Here is a 15572-nt window from a genome sequence, read left to right as displayed (position 1 = left end):
ATTATATTATAGAATTTACTATTATAATTATAGTTAAAAGAAGTGGACAACAAGAAAGAGATATATATACACAATAATATACTAAAGAAGTAAAGATAGATATCTCTCCTTTGCTAGAATCTTTCATATCATTCCCAGATGAAAAAAAAATATTAAAATCAGAATACGTCACAAGGAACATAGTAATATAACTACACATATATATATATATATATGAATTGAATAAGTGTCTAGTATTGCTTGAATTTCACTATACCTAATATGCATGTTTGTACTCCTTTGTCGTCATAGAAATTGAATGGGATATAAGTTGTCCTTAAAGAAAAGAAAAAGGGATAATGACTTGGCTGGTGTTGGCACTATAAAGTACTTGAATGTGCTGATATGGTTAGATTATATTCAGCTATAGATATATGTATCAACTCTGATAAATCACCATCATTGTTCTATTCTTAGCATCATTGATATTAAGCATGTATTTAACGTAACCCTCCATATTGTTTGCGTTTTGTCCCTTTAAAAAATAATAAATTGGCATCTTTAACACCTTACGTTGGTATTAAACTTGCATAACTGCGCCATTTTTATGAAAACAAAGTATCAACAACTAATTAATTGTATATATGAATCATTTATTCTAAAAATTTAAATTTATAAGTAAAGATATATACATCATGATTATTATTAAATAAAAAATCTATCGAACTAACTATAATATAAGTCAACTCAAGTCAATCTTTTGTATTTTTAATTTTGAAATTCGAAAAATTATAATAGTAAATAGTTATTTTTTCTTTTTTATAACAGGCCTTTTATTTTTTAACTAGGTTGCTCTAGTTGACTACCTCCTAATTAGTTCTTAGCAGAACCGAAATTATCTTAGTATACAATATTAGTATGAATTAAAAATTTTCTTAAAACCACTCTTATAAAAAATTTAAGCTAATAAAAAGAGATATATGAATATAAATGGTTATATTTTTAATATATCTTTTTATACAATAATTTTTTTTAAATTTATGTGAATTTTTTGTATAAATTTTCTTTTTTTTATTTGTCTTATGCTAATTTTTTATTAAAATGAAACTCTAGATCTTTAGATTATAAAAATTCAGATACTATGTTAAAAAATCACTTTCTTCAAAACTTTAAGATGATAGAAAAAATAATTATATCTCTAACAAATAATTATTAATTAAGATTATTAATACTAGCTACCTGCCTCTTTTTATACTTTTAGGTATCTTATTTTTTAAATAGTGTGTGTAATTAAGAAGTATAACTTAAAGAGAAAAAAATTTATAGGTCAACCATTTTTAATATTTTTATCATTATTTATTATTATTTGATGAGTATAAATACTAAATTATCTTTAATAAATAAATTTTATTAATTCATGTGTGTAAATCATAAATTTTAAAAATGTGGGTATAAATTATATTAAATTATGTGTGTAAATTATATTTTTTTGTGTGTAAAATTTCTATAAATATAGATGCAAATTATTGCTAATTAAATACTAACAAAAAATAATAATATAATAATATTTACTTATTATACAGCATTGTTCCACAATCAGGTTGAACATGTTAGCGGCAGGTGACATTAGAGATTTACAGTTGACAAAGAATGATAATAAAAAGACCCAATAGACAATATTTTTGAGAATTTTCATGGTGTTGCATAGTGAAAATATGAAAAAAATGAACATTATTTATAGAGGATCTATCTTTGTGTAATTAATAAGTTTAATAGTTTTAATGATGTACATAGTTTATTGGTTACATTACGATTTATATTTTCGTATTTCAACTAAGTCTTTACTGAATTGTTAGTTTTCATAAATAAAAGCAATTTTTCGTTTCTTTCAACATTTTTTGTTAGCAAAAGTTAGTTTACAATAAAGTATTAATGTCATCATTGTTGTTGTTGTTCTTAATTTTGCGGTGATGATAATCATGATATCGAGTACATCATTACCAATTTCAATATTGTTATGACTAATCAATATTAGTCAACATAAAATAATGGTGTAATATGACAAATGAAAATGGAAGACTTTTCATTATGTTGTGCAAGCACAACATTCGCTAAAAATATGGCTATGGCCTCTCCATTCTCTTCATTGGAACATGTAATTTCTGTTGTTAGAGACATATCGTTTCATAAAGTGATTGTTAGGTGTTGGTTGGAGACAATATCAGGACGATCTTATTATAACCAATACTTGAAAACGGCGAACAAAGTTACTATGTAGGTTTGTCCCTTAGGCATACCCTTAAAAACTTATGTTAAACTATATTTGAATAATATATATTTTAAGTTGGTATATGCTAACAAATTTGCTGCAATAATATTTGTTGTGTTAACATTCAAATTTGTAAAAATTTCAAGAATAGGGATCAATGTACAAACAGAAATTTGAGTATGTTTTATGAGATGTGTATCTAGTAGGACCTCTAAAGACATACTTGCTAAAGGTTAAAAAATAAATATCTGATATAAAAAGTACATCATAGAGAAATAATATGCTTTATAAAAAAGACTATAAACTATATATTTTTTATGATGTAGATGCATTTTATAAACAACCATATTATTGAGTTAAATATTGCTTCAAAAGAGAAAATGAAATATATAGAATTACACATTACAGAAATTTTTCTAAGAAATATGCCCAAACTATCAATAAGAAAAATGGTAATTGTTGTTTATTTTTGTTTAATTTTAAAGTTCTCATACCATATTAACGTACCTATTTTTTCTTAATTACCATTTAATGACTTAGGAGTTCTCATTTTCTTTTGAGTAGACTTAGATTGTTGTATGCATATTGATATTTTCAGTGTCAACTAAATATTCAAGTGAAATAGTTAATGATAGTCTAGATGGGACAAAGACTGATTCAGAAGATCATTTAAATGGTATCTCCTCTGTTGGAATTAACATCTTCAAGCAGATTGATCTCAATAAGGTTCCGAAGAAGATAATGAAACTTTAGATACCTAACAAAGACAAGATGATGTATATGCTGCAAAAAGGGACTTCATTACTTCAATCTGAACAAAATTATGGTTTGGAGATAGGGGTGGCAACGGGGCGGATTTTTGCTCTACCCGACCCCGCCCCACTCAACGAAAATCCGCATCGAACCCGCCCCATTTCTACCCGCGGGTAGTAAAATGTTAAACCCTAACCCATCCCTGCGGGTATCCGTCCCGCCCCTACCCGCCCTAATAATTATTAAATTTAAAAAATAAAATAAAATTTTAAAAATTATATAACCATTATTTACATTCATAACATAAATTAAAGCAAAAATTTAAATATGATACAATATTATTAATCATTTTACTAATTATTTTATATATATTACATATATTATATATTAAAAATATATATATTATATATCTATTATATATACCGGGGCGGGTAGGGGCGGGTTTAACCTAAACCCGACCCCGACCCTCCCCGCCCAAGAACCCGTCCCAGTGCGGGTGCGGGTAATTACCCATCCCGAACGGGTAGGGATGGGGTGGGTACCCGCGGGTTCGAGTAGTATTGCCACCCCTATTTGGAGATGACTTATCAGATCTTTTATCACGTGCAGGCGGTAGATTTTTTACAGAATATTTTTTGCCAGGTCAATACGACGTTGAAGAAAAATTTTGACTCGTTACATGTTTGTCAATTTTAAGAATTTCAATCTTTATGCTCTATTAAACTTTGTTTTGATTTTATAAATTTAAACATAGACTTATTTTTTTCTTTAACATTTATGCTTGAATGCAAACTTAAAAGACACTGATAATAAATGAAAAAAATCTAATTTATAAATTTCTTCACATGATTAATCAAAATATATTTTTTAATTGATTAATTATTTTTTATGTAAAACAAATAAAAAAATGTATGTAACACATTAAGTAACAGTATTTTAAACATATTTTTCAACAAAAATAGTGAGAACTTAATTAGATTTTACAAGGTAATGTTTAAAAAAAATTCGAGTTAAATATATTTTGCGACGGTTAAAAAAACTGCCAGTAATAGATTATCTTTCATTATCGCCACTGTAATCATCGCAACATAGTTATAACTGACGCAAAATATCAAATTATTAGCGGCCTCTCTCTTTTCTGCTGCGTCAACCGCCGTCATGATCCATCAAGCAACGGTTTTTTAAAATCACCGCTATTTGCCGGTTTTTTAAAAGCCAAGTGTTGAACTCAAGTGCATCTGTTACAAGGCAAAAAATTTTATCACTAAATCAAAGCCTTGTGTGCAATTTAAATTAGGATTAATCTTTAGTCTATTAAACTAGAAGATACCTTAATAAAAAAAAACACATTCACACTTGAAGATATGAAAAAAAAAATACTAACGACAAAGTTGTAGACACAACAACATCTGTATACATAAGAAATTAAGATTTGTTGATATATATATATTGTGGATATAATAAATTAAAGTATAAACTTAATACCAAAAGAAAAATCCTTTTATGGATCACCACTGAATCAATTGAGTAGAGTAGTCAACCCCGTTACAACGGGTTTATATTACGAGTGGATCACAAAGCCAAAGTCCCTTTCGAAATTAATGCTGCGAAAGATAGACGCAAAGCAAATTCGATCGTATATACTATATAGTGCTTAGAAATAGATGATGCGTTTTTTGGGCCAAAATTCAGGAGCGACAAATAATAATGAATGGCCATGAGTCTATATATTTTCATTGGTTAGAAATCCTATAAAAAAAAAATAAAATGAATATATTTTCATTAAATTATTTGAATTTGATGGTTGGAGGTGAAGCACACATGCATGCATGCATGCGTGTGAGTTGAGTGTGAGAGGTTTGAGAGTTATTGAGAAGTGTGGAAGTGGGCACACGAATGCAGAGATTGCATGATTTGGTGTTTGGTTAAGAAGCAACATGGGCATGTGAGGGTGTAAATTAAGCACTAATTACTAATTCACCAACGATGGTTTCTTTCTTGGCAAAGCATGTTGGTCTTTGCGTCAAGGTCCCGTTTGCCGTTCCTTCTTCCTATGCATTTCACAATCTACAAGTAACTAAATAACGGAGCTACTACCATACTTATTAATTACCTTCTTTTATTGTCAATTAATTTGGTAGTTGCATCTGCTTCAAAAAAGTGAAAGTAAAAAATGAACTAGTATTAATTTGTGAGTAGATTTTGGTATGTCCTCCTTCTTGGACTTTTTAGTTATGTCTAAATATTGTTATTTGTACTTCATAATCTCCGGTCTTATTATGGTGATAATTTGTAAAGAGACTTTAACGATCAAATTAATCTTTGATTTATCCAACAAATTTAGAATTATGATAGATGGCATATATTTTAATAAGTATTTTATACTCATCTTATATATATATATATATATATATATATATATATATATATATTGTGTATTCGTTAGACACGAAAAGATTTTTACTGAATTTTCTCCGAATTTAAAAAATATGATACTCGTTGAATATCTCATGGATTATTTTATGAGAAAGTTTTTAGAGGCTAACACTTAACTAGCAAAATAAATAAATAAATAAATAATCCCACATCATTGGATATAATATTGCGCTATTAAAAATATTAATAATAACTAATTAATAGCTATAAATTACAAAAACTACGGAACTCCTAACACTCCTCTTAATTTATATCTTAAAGAATGCATTTTGAGCCGCCGTAGTAATTTCTTTTAGCACTAGTAGCAAAAATTGTTTTAAACGTCAAAAATTATAATTATACACTCAAACACAATTTTAATTGTGATATTCAAACAACATTCATTCTATCAAAATCACATTTTAAAAAAATCAAACACAAATTATGTTGATATAAATTAATTTATTTTTAATCAAAATTAATTTTATAATCAATTTAACTATCTTGTATTTGAAGAGAATACTTTAAAAATATGAAAACTTATCTTTTTCAGTAATTGTTAATAAAATATAATACTGTTAATAAAATATGTTATTAAAATACATGATAGAAAAAATATTTTATAAAAACACATAAATTAATATCAACACCCATTTATAAATGTTAATCAAAATATTATTTATACATTAAAGTTAATTATAAAAATAATTATTATGTATTTGTATATAAATATATGTATTATTTAATTTATTTTTAATATATATTTTATACTAATAATTATTTTTAATAGTTAGTTTTAATGTACAACTAGTATGAATGTATTTAATTAGAGTTAGAATCATAGTCATTTAGGTTTAAGCTTTATGTGGATTTCGTTACTTGTGAAAGAATGGTTTATGGGTGTTCTCAAGTTATGGGGATGATGAATTGGGGAACTTCAACGCTTGTTTGTTGTCCGTGTGTCCCCTGTTTACTCACTGACACACCTTACTAAACTGCAAATTTTCCCCAACCAATTAATATTGCTTCTTCTTCATTTATTCTTTGATGACATTAAGGAATTCATTTAGTATTATTTTTATCTGTCATATACGGTTCAAACAAAAATTAATCATTTTAGTGTTACTAAATTGCTAGTTTGCTACCACTATTAATTGTGTTAATAACCTCTCATAATATATATCTCATCTCTTAAATTGTAACATTAATATTATGATTATTATTCAGGAAATGCTATCACTGAAATTTCCTTTTGCGGCTGATACATCCCAAAAGGTAAAAAAGCAAAAAGGAAACGAGAAAAATGGGAGGCGCCGAGGCAGAAATGATTGACGTGAAGAAAAGTTAAGATTTTATTTGCATCTACGAAAACATAAGAAAGAAAATTCAGATTTGGCTGGGCTTCGCAAAGAAACAAAATTGTTGTAATATGGGTAGCAAATGATAGAGGCCCAAATCCCAGAAAATCAGGGTAATATTCGTATTTCCATTTTCTTTTTTGTCTAATCAAAGATCAAATGCATATATTCCCGCCTTGTGCATGCAGCAACCCATTGACCAGCGGCAAACCCTTAAATGGAGCTCAGTACCGCGGCGGATTAGTCCTTGACCTGCCGGGTTGGGGGATACCGTGGAAAACCAAAAAAAAGATCAAATGCATATATCTAATTTGGATTGGTTGATATCATTTAAATAAGTATTAGAAGTTCGAAGTTTATGAATTATACATTGTGTCACATCCTATACGGTGAGTTGATTTATCGGAAAAAAATAAATAATAAAATAAACATGCATTTTTTAGATTCAAAATGTTAATAAAATTAATTTACAAAAATAAGCTTCTATAAGTGATTTTGTGATAAGAATTAGTTAAATTTGAAAATTTGTAATATTATTATCATATGATTCACATGAAGCTTAGGAAAAATGTCACTTGGAATGGTTGAGAATGATGTCTCTAGATCAAGTTGTAACATATGTAGTCACATAAAATAAACATTAGTCCCATAATATTCACATGCAGCATTTATTATCCTTCACAACGTTGTTCATGTAAGTTGACAAATAATAGGTGGTGAAGTGAACGTACTTGTACTAATTAAACTTAATATCATTATTGTTTACCCAATCAAACTTTTCACTTATATTGTAAATAATAGCAACTTCCCGAGTAACTAGAAAAAAAGGTACATGCATAAAATATGTCATTCACATGTCAACCGAAAAAAGTTCTTAGAACAGTGTTAAGAAATTTAGTTTGGAGACAATAGTACAATTAGTAATTAATAATGATCGTTCTCCTTTACAATCAAGTGGTATAATCACCAATAAAAATATTTGAAAGAAATATAAAAAATTAATTTTTAACAAGTTTAATTTTGATTCACTGACAGTTATACAGTCGTACAATTATATTTATTTTTTTTACCATTTAGACAGTTAATATGAAAAATAGTTATTTTTACAGATATAACATTACATAATTAAATATATCTATAAAATTATTTTATACTGACAGTGCATCAAAATTAAATTCATTACAACTGAAATAATTAGATAATATTAAATATAATAAATATAATATTATAAATGTTATATATATAAATATTAAATTAAATAAGATAATTAGATTATTATCTCTATTAAAAATATAATCATTTATATATCTTTTTCTATTAACTTAAACTTTAGAAAAAGTAATTTTATAATATAAGATGAGAGTTTCTATAATTGAAAAGTTTAGAGTTTGATTATTGTTAAAATTCAAAAAAAATTTTGAACATAATACAAATAAAAAAAAAGCATATACAAAATAATTTAAACAACTCCAAAAAAAATATTTTTTTAAAAGATATATTAAAAATATAATCATTCATATACCTTCTATATATTATTAACTTAAAATTTTTGGAAAAAATAGTCCTATATATGTCAATCTCCAACACCACCGAATCACCAAACACAAATGACTTTATTACTTGATCTTAATCATAACGGAAAAAAACAACCATCAATTGCTGATTATTACTATTTGTTGAAGGTGGAATAGTGTTAAGCCTAAAAGTCTATGTTTCTGTAATTTGATGTTATAATTAAGAGGTAGAAGAAGAGAGAGGAGTAGGCTCCTCAATATGCACCATCCAAGGTTTGAGATAGCGATGCGTGTGTTTTTGTTGTTTTCCTAATACAACTGTCACCATGAGAACAATGAACATACATAATTGAAGGAGCCTTTATTAGGGGATGATTGAAGGAGATATGTGAGAGTGTGATGAGACTAATGAGAGGTTGAAGGCGCCATCATTTTTGGTAAAAAAAAAAAGTCGAGTGCTGACCAACCCACCTCCTCTTCTTCCATCCATGCCCACCCTACTTTACCTTACCTTACCTTACCTTACCTCTCTTTTAAAGCCTTCTCACTATGACTTATACTAGCTACTAGCTAGTTAGGGTTGTGGCCACATCAATAACCAAAAAGCACAAACAATAAAAAGTAAGCTTTGTGCTTTTGACTTCTCCCTTTCCCTACTTTCTTTTTACTTTTTCAAAAATTTAATTTATAGTACACTCCTAGTTTTAACTTAAAAAAAAGAGAGGAGAAATTCATTTATCAAGATTAAAAGTAACATTCTAAAATAATATGTGAAGAATGCTTTCTTATGAAACTCGTATTTTACGAAATAATTTCGGGGTTTTTTTTTTTCAATTAATTTATGACCATAATTATAAAAATATTACTTTACGATAATTTTCATGCCATGTTCAGCTTCACATGAAAACTACGTAATCCCCACTCAGTAGAATTTGGAAGTTCATATTTCACTCTCAAGACTCCTAGTCCCAGCTTTATTTTTTCTCACACTATGCCTCTCTTTACACTACAAGATTAAATAAAGAAGCCCAACTCTTCTCTTTTTCTTTTTTCTTTGTTCACTTTCTCGGAATAAAAAATTGCTAATCAAGTTACGTATCACAAACATAGCGAACAAACGCATATAGCTGCCGGATCCGCGGACGATCAAAGACAAAAATACCAATAAATATAACAATTAAATAATTAATTAACAGCATATAACAAAATTAAAGTAAACAAAACTTTGTAGAAAAAGTCTTCTTCTCTTATATATAATATATTCATTTCCTCTAACCAATTGCTAAGAAAACCATCTTTGCTACTTGATGACCGAAACGGAATTTTCTAAATTAAAATAATAATAATGAAAAAATTTACAATTTCTGGATAGGAGAGGGAGCCATTCCTAGATATCATTTGACTCTGCCGATGCTAGATTTCCCCTGTTTTCCTCTGCAATTGTCTCCCATATGGTGGACTTTGTTCCTTCTTATGAGGTGTTGTTCTTGAAAATTGCGTCAGTTTTTTTTTTTTTTTTACTCAAATAGGGGGAGGCACTACTAGATTCAAGAAGATATGGGGGCCAAATAGGTCAACTTTTTTCATTTTTATTTATTTTTATATGTTCCCAAAATTTTGGAAAAAAACCTGATGAAAGGATCTCACCACCGTTTAAATTTTGTGATTCTTGCGTCATTTTTTTCTTCCTAGTCTTAGCTGCTCCCCAGAAAATCCTCATGGTTGCTAACAACATACACCAGAAATGCAGAATCATTATTTCCTTTCATGCACGTCCATTGCTAACTCCCAAAGAATAAAAAGGTTGAAAAATTAAGGGTCACTCCATTATTTTTTTACAAACCAAGGAGTATGTAGTAGACTAGAGTAATTGGCAGTGCTATCAACATCCCAAATATAACCCTGCATTTAAATTCATACAATATATAAGAATTAAAGTTAAAAATTAAAAATCATATAAGAAAGTTTGAATTATATTGAATTGAAAATTGCTTACGCTGTGCTTAGAATGGCTGGATGGACATTGTACTCCTTGGCAAAAACAAAGGGAACAATCCCTTGTGGAAGTGCAGCCTATGTTCAAATAATAATAACCAAAACTGTTATAATATATTATATACAAATCAGTGTACGTAAAAAAAACATTAAACTCTTAATTACAAGATACGTAGTTGGCTCCAAAAGCATTCAAATTCTCTAAAATGATGGCATCAATAATTAATGATCGGAGAGGAACAACACATAGACATAGACATCACATGAAAAGACATGAATGTAATAATAATTTTCTCAAAGTTTTAGACACAGAAAAATTGAAAAAGTAGCATAAATTATTGGTAGGTAAAATAATTACCTGAACGATAGCAACACGTAAGAGGGTGCCACGGAGGCCAACAGCGATGGAAGCTGCTGCCATAACCGCTGGGCCAGTGAGGAAGCGAACCGCCATAGCAAAAGTCGCTACCGAGTTACCACACGCAATTATCTTGGGTTGAAGTGCCATAAACAGACCTACAAATCCATTTTTAGATTTAACAGTGAGTGAAGATTAAAACATATTTATGGGCAGTGCATGATTCGTCCGATTCAACTACCTATGCCTAATTTGGTCCCAGAAAGAAATAATATATATATAAAGAAGAGGAAAATGGCAGCAGTCACCAGCACCACCCTGGACCGCAAAGCGACGTCGTTCAATACACGACCCCACATGTCGGGTGATGAACATGATCTGCTTATATATGCTGTTGTTGCTTTGCGGTAACAAACTTCACCATAATGGACGGTTGTCCCTTGCTTAAACTCGCTTTCCCCCAAATCCATACTTTTCATAGATTCACACACATACACATACCCATTTTATTGCGTTGGTTATCATTTTGATCTACTTACTACTTGCCTAAAGAAACTACAACATGCGAATAAAATTAATTAAGCGTAACCACTCAAAACTAGATCTGGCTACGTGTATGTACCGCTGGAAATGGGAATCACTATAGCCATGTTTGTCTTTGTAAAAAAGGGGAAAATGGAAATAGTCAATGAAGAAAAGAAGCTACGCTAAGAATCATTGAAGGAGTGGCAAATTTGTGGAGGAACTGCGACCACTCACCTAAGCTGAACATAGCCATTCCAAGACCAGCATCAGACAGTATGGAGATTGATTTCTCTATTATTTTTGGCATATGCACATGCCACCTGCAATCAATCAATTAATTAATCATAATCAAAGTCTTAACTAACTAACCTAGCTAGTATCTTCAAACTATAAAAGCAATTACCACAGTAAGAAGTCGATATTTACCTAAAGGCCACCAGAGACCAAATGACACCAATGAGGCTGGAGTAAGTGTTGGGATTACGGATAAGCTTCCTCCACACCATGATCAGTATCAGGCGCGTCATCACACTCGCTGGAGGCATGTGTTTTGACACTCCAACCCCCGCCGCTCCGGTTGCCTTTGGGTGCAACTCCGCCGTCGAACTCGACCCCAGTTTGTTCAGCCCTCCGGGACCCTCTTTCTCCCCTTCTTCCTCTCCTTGCTCCCCATCTACTTTCCCTGTTGGGAACTTCAACTCTTCCCCACCAAACTCACCTTCCACTGTCAACCCATCAATATGTATGATTCTCCTCCCTTATCAAATTACATAAACAAACTTTAAAAAAGAAAAAGGAAGCAAATATACCTTTGTTGGATTCCCCATTTTGAGGGTGCTCGTCAGCAACCAGCATCCTGATCTCCTTCGCGCCTTGATCGGAGCGACCAGACTGATCGGACGCTCCAAAATCCGCGCTGCCAAACACGTGAAGCCCGCCAGTTTCTGAAACCGGCGAAGCGCTAGAGCTCCACACGAACATGTGGAGCTCCTTTGCATCATGGCTCGCTTTAGCGCCAGCAGCAGCACCGCCGCTACCAGGTTGAGCCTGAACCAACTGCTGCCCCTGTGGCTGTGGCTGAGGCTGAACCTGTGGGGGAGGAGGCGGAGCTGCCACTGGTGGCACTTGTGAATTCTTGACGCTCTTGCTGCTCAAGCTGGCAGCGAATTCTGGATTGGGAGCTGGGTACGAAGCGGGAACTGTCTGCGCCGGGTAAAACCCGAACCTCGGGGAGCTCATGTTCTCCTCGAAGTTGGAGGGACGCGGCGTAGGCCCCCGCGAAGTGGACTGAGCGGAGTATAAGTCATTAGCACCAAAGTTAGAATGCCTCGGCGGGTGGTACCCCATCATGGAGTAAAAATCTGCGTGGTTGAAGTTGGACCCTCGCGGCGTCGGATTCCGGGAACTGCTAAGGCTGTAAATCTCGGCGCCGGTTAGGTTCGACGGACGCGGCGTCATCATGAACGACCTTCGCGACGCGTTAGACTTCCTCACAGTAACATGAAGCTTACCGTCATCACCAACCTCCGCATCGGTCTCAAGAAAATCTCTACCGTCGAGCGAAACGACGTCGGAGTCCACCTTAAAGGACACAATAGAAGCCGCGGTTTCCGGAAACTGCTCCATAATAAGCAGCTTGGCTCCGCGGTACTCGAAGAGAAAGAGTAAGAGAGTGTACCATATGATACACTGGAGCACCACCACCTGAACCATGAGTTGGCCGGAGTAGTCGCCGTACATGGCGATGAGGAGTGGGATCCCCATGACAAGAGTGTTGGGCAATGTGGAGAGGGAGAAGATGGTGATCATCCACTCGAGGCTTCCGTTGGCGGTGAAGTTGGTCCATATGGCCAAGGCAAAGAGCATCATCACCTTCTGTAGCGTGTCGGCGGCGATGAACCGGAAGTTCATCTCGTAAGGGTTGTTGGAGGATATGAAGTGGAAAGAAAGCAGCGGCACGGCGAAGATCGCGACAAAACGGTTGATCCCGGAGCACTGGTCCGGCGAGAAAATCTTCCACCACCGGACGGAACCGTACGCGAGGATCATCGCCACGTACAGCGGAACCACCGCTGTTAAGACGCTGTATAGGTCCTTCCAGCTTATCATCTTTTCTTTTCTTTTTGTCTTTCTTCTTTTTGATTAAGTTTTGAGAGAGAGTTTGGTTAATGGTGGAATGGCATGAGCTTGGAAATTAGGGAGAGCCTGGAGGGTAAAATAGGAATAAAAATTGAAACAGAAAGAAAGAAATGAAGAAACCGTTAGATAACTAACTAGTAGTAAGTGGTTTAGGAGGGTTGGGGTTGGTTCAGTGCTCTGTTCTCTCTGCTGATTTTGCTGAAGGAATTTTAGAGAGAGAATGTGAAGTCTGAGACAGTGAATTTACAAAGATAAAGGTGTAGGTTGGGAAGAGTATATATAGGCAGTGACGCAGGTAGAGAGAGAAAGGGGGTAGTCATCACTCAAATTACACTCATACGTAGATAATAGGATGTAGAAGAAGATGTAGCCATATGTGTGCGTATAAAATAAAGCAATAAAGTCACGTATTTTTTAACGAAGAAATATTATATTTTATTTTCTGAATATTTATTTATATACTTTTTTATTGTTATACTAAAAATGATTGATAAGAAAGGAAACAGGAAAAAAAATTATTTTTAATAATATACAAATAGATATAAAAAATATACAAAAATACATATTATATAGAAATAAAATTCGTATATATCTGATGGTAATTTATGATATTGTTTTGGAAATTAAAGTGAGTGATTATTGATGAGCATTGAGCAATATTGGGCTGGGTTTAGGGTGGGGGACCAATGAGAAGTTGAGTTAGGAAGTAACCGCCCGCTATAGTTAAGGGTAACCCAGGATGGGAGGTGCATAAAGCTAAATGTTGCATGCTAGCAATGGATCGTGTGGTGGGGAATAACGGAGTATTAAATCTGGTGTTGAAAACTTTTGAGTTCGATCTGTTATCGTGTTCATTTTTCGTACTTTTATTTTGAAAATAAAAAAATTGTGAAACCAAGATTTTTTATTATTCTTTTGCTTCATCTTAAATATAAAAATCAATTAAACCCTCTATTTTTTCTCTGCTTGATTATTTATCTTTTCACCATTTAAATGAAGCTCAATTGAGGGACAAAGTTTCTGATATATAGCATTTTATATCAGATTTTTGGAAAAGACTCAATGAATACATGTTGAAATTAGGCCTCACAATACAGCTCGTATTCATGGGTATCCCACTCGTCTCAATTTGACCTAGATAGATTTTGCACAGAATGAGTTTCTATTCGGATTGAGGTAGGACAAGATTAAAATTTAGGTATATCTATTCCCATCTATCCATATATATATATATATATATATATATATATATATATATATATATATATATATATATATATATGACAATAAGACGTTTAAAACAATTTTTTTTAAAGAGGCTTTTTATTAATTAAAATTTAACATATATAATCGATTAAATTGCGTTATTTTTATTAAAATTAGGTTAAATAAATTAATTTAATCAAAAAATAGTGAATCAAATTTTGAATCGATCTAAATTAATATTATTTTTTATAAAAAATTATTACAATACTCCTATTATAAAAAATAACTAAAATATTCTTATTATATATATTTTGAGAATTTTAAATTCTAACCTTTTTTTTTCTCTTTTATCGTAAGGTTAGGATTTAGAATTTTTAAAATTAATTAATATATATAAAATAAGAGTATTTTAGTTATTTTTTATAATAAGAATATTATAGTCATTTTTTATAAAAAAAAATTAATTTATACTAATTTAAAATTTAATTTATTAATTTTTTGGCTAAACTAATTTGTCCGGTCTAATTTTAAAATTTGATAGTTAAATTTTTTTATGTAAACCTAATATTTTATATATATGGACACACTATGTGAATTTTAGTATGTTTATCATCATCATGGTGACTATAATTGCTACATTTTGATAAGAGAACTACTAGGTAATAATAATTCATCAATAATAAAAAAAATATATTTTAAATAACACTCTCATTTAAGCTGTCAAATGGGTTTGTCCAGTCTATTTATTTTGGGCTCGTTTAAATTCACTTCATTCGTAGATTATAATTTTTTAGTCTGGATCGTCTATGGTCAACCCAATAGATTAAACGGATCAGTCTGTTTATCCTTTTATTTTATTTTTTAAAAAATATTTTGATAAAAAAATATTTTTAGGTAAAAAATCTTTAAAAAATAATTTTTTAGCTGATGGATTAGATTTTTGAGTCGGATCAGGAGAAATATCGGCTAAAAGTACTACTTTTTTAAAAACATGTAAAAAAAATAAACGGGACATCGATTTAGTCTGTAAACTACTAGTCTGTTTAACCTATCATTTTTTT

At 31.2% G+C, this 15572-nt stretch overlaps 1 protein-coding gene across 2 annotated transcripts; it reads right to left on the bottom strand.

The window, feature by feature from the left end:
• Nucleotides 1-9767: 9767 nt before the first annotated feature.
• LOC130975084 (auxin efflux carrier component 4-like) lies at nt 9768-13567 on the bottom strand. Of its 2 annotated transcripts, XM_057899916.1 has the most exons (7): nt 12204-13567; nt 11937-12169; nt 11593-11864; nt 11401-11486; nt 10642-10799; nt 10285-10361; nt 9768-10190 (listed from the first exon to the last, which is right to left on the bottom strand). In XM_057899916.1, the coding sequence occupies exons 1-7, from the start codon at nt 13273-13275 to the stop codon at nt 10124-10126; spliced, it is 1965 nt and encodes a 654-aa protein (XP_057755899.1). In that variant the 5' UTR covers nt 13276-13567; the 3' UTR covers nt 9768-10123. The 2 variants fall into 2 exon arrangements, with proteins under 2 accessions (XP_057755899.1, XP_057755898.1); XM_057899915.1 differs by having other exon boundaries at nt 11593-11890; nt 11976-13564.
• Between the last annotated feature and the right edge of the window lie 2005 nt (nt 13568-15572).

The sequence above is a fragment of the Arachis stenosperma genome, chromosome 4, assembly GCF_014773155.1.
Source record: "Arachis stenosperma cultivar V10309 chromosome 4, arast.V10309.gnm1.PFL2, whole genome shotgun sequence".
NCBI classification, from domain to species: Eukaryota; Viridiplantae; Streptophyta; class Magnoliopsida; order Fabales; family Fabaceae; genus Arachis; species Arachis stenosperma.
The sequence above is the reverse complement of the archived record's forward strand: the minus strand, read 5'-3'. Positions and strand labels throughout refer to the sequence as shown.

Coding starts and splice junctions, on each gene's coding strand:
- LOC130975084 (XM_057899915.1), bottom strand. CDS start 13,275: ATGATAAGCTGGAAGGACCTATACAGCGTCTTAACAGCGGTGGTTCCG. Junction 11,891..11,975: donor AAATGGGGAATCCAACAAAG/GTATATTTGCTT, acceptor ATGGGTTGACAG/TGGAAGGTGAGTTTGGTGGG. Junction 10,362..10,641: donor TACGTGTTGCTATCGTTCAG/GTAATTATTTTA, acceptor ATTTGAACATAG/GCTGCACTTCCACAAGGGAT.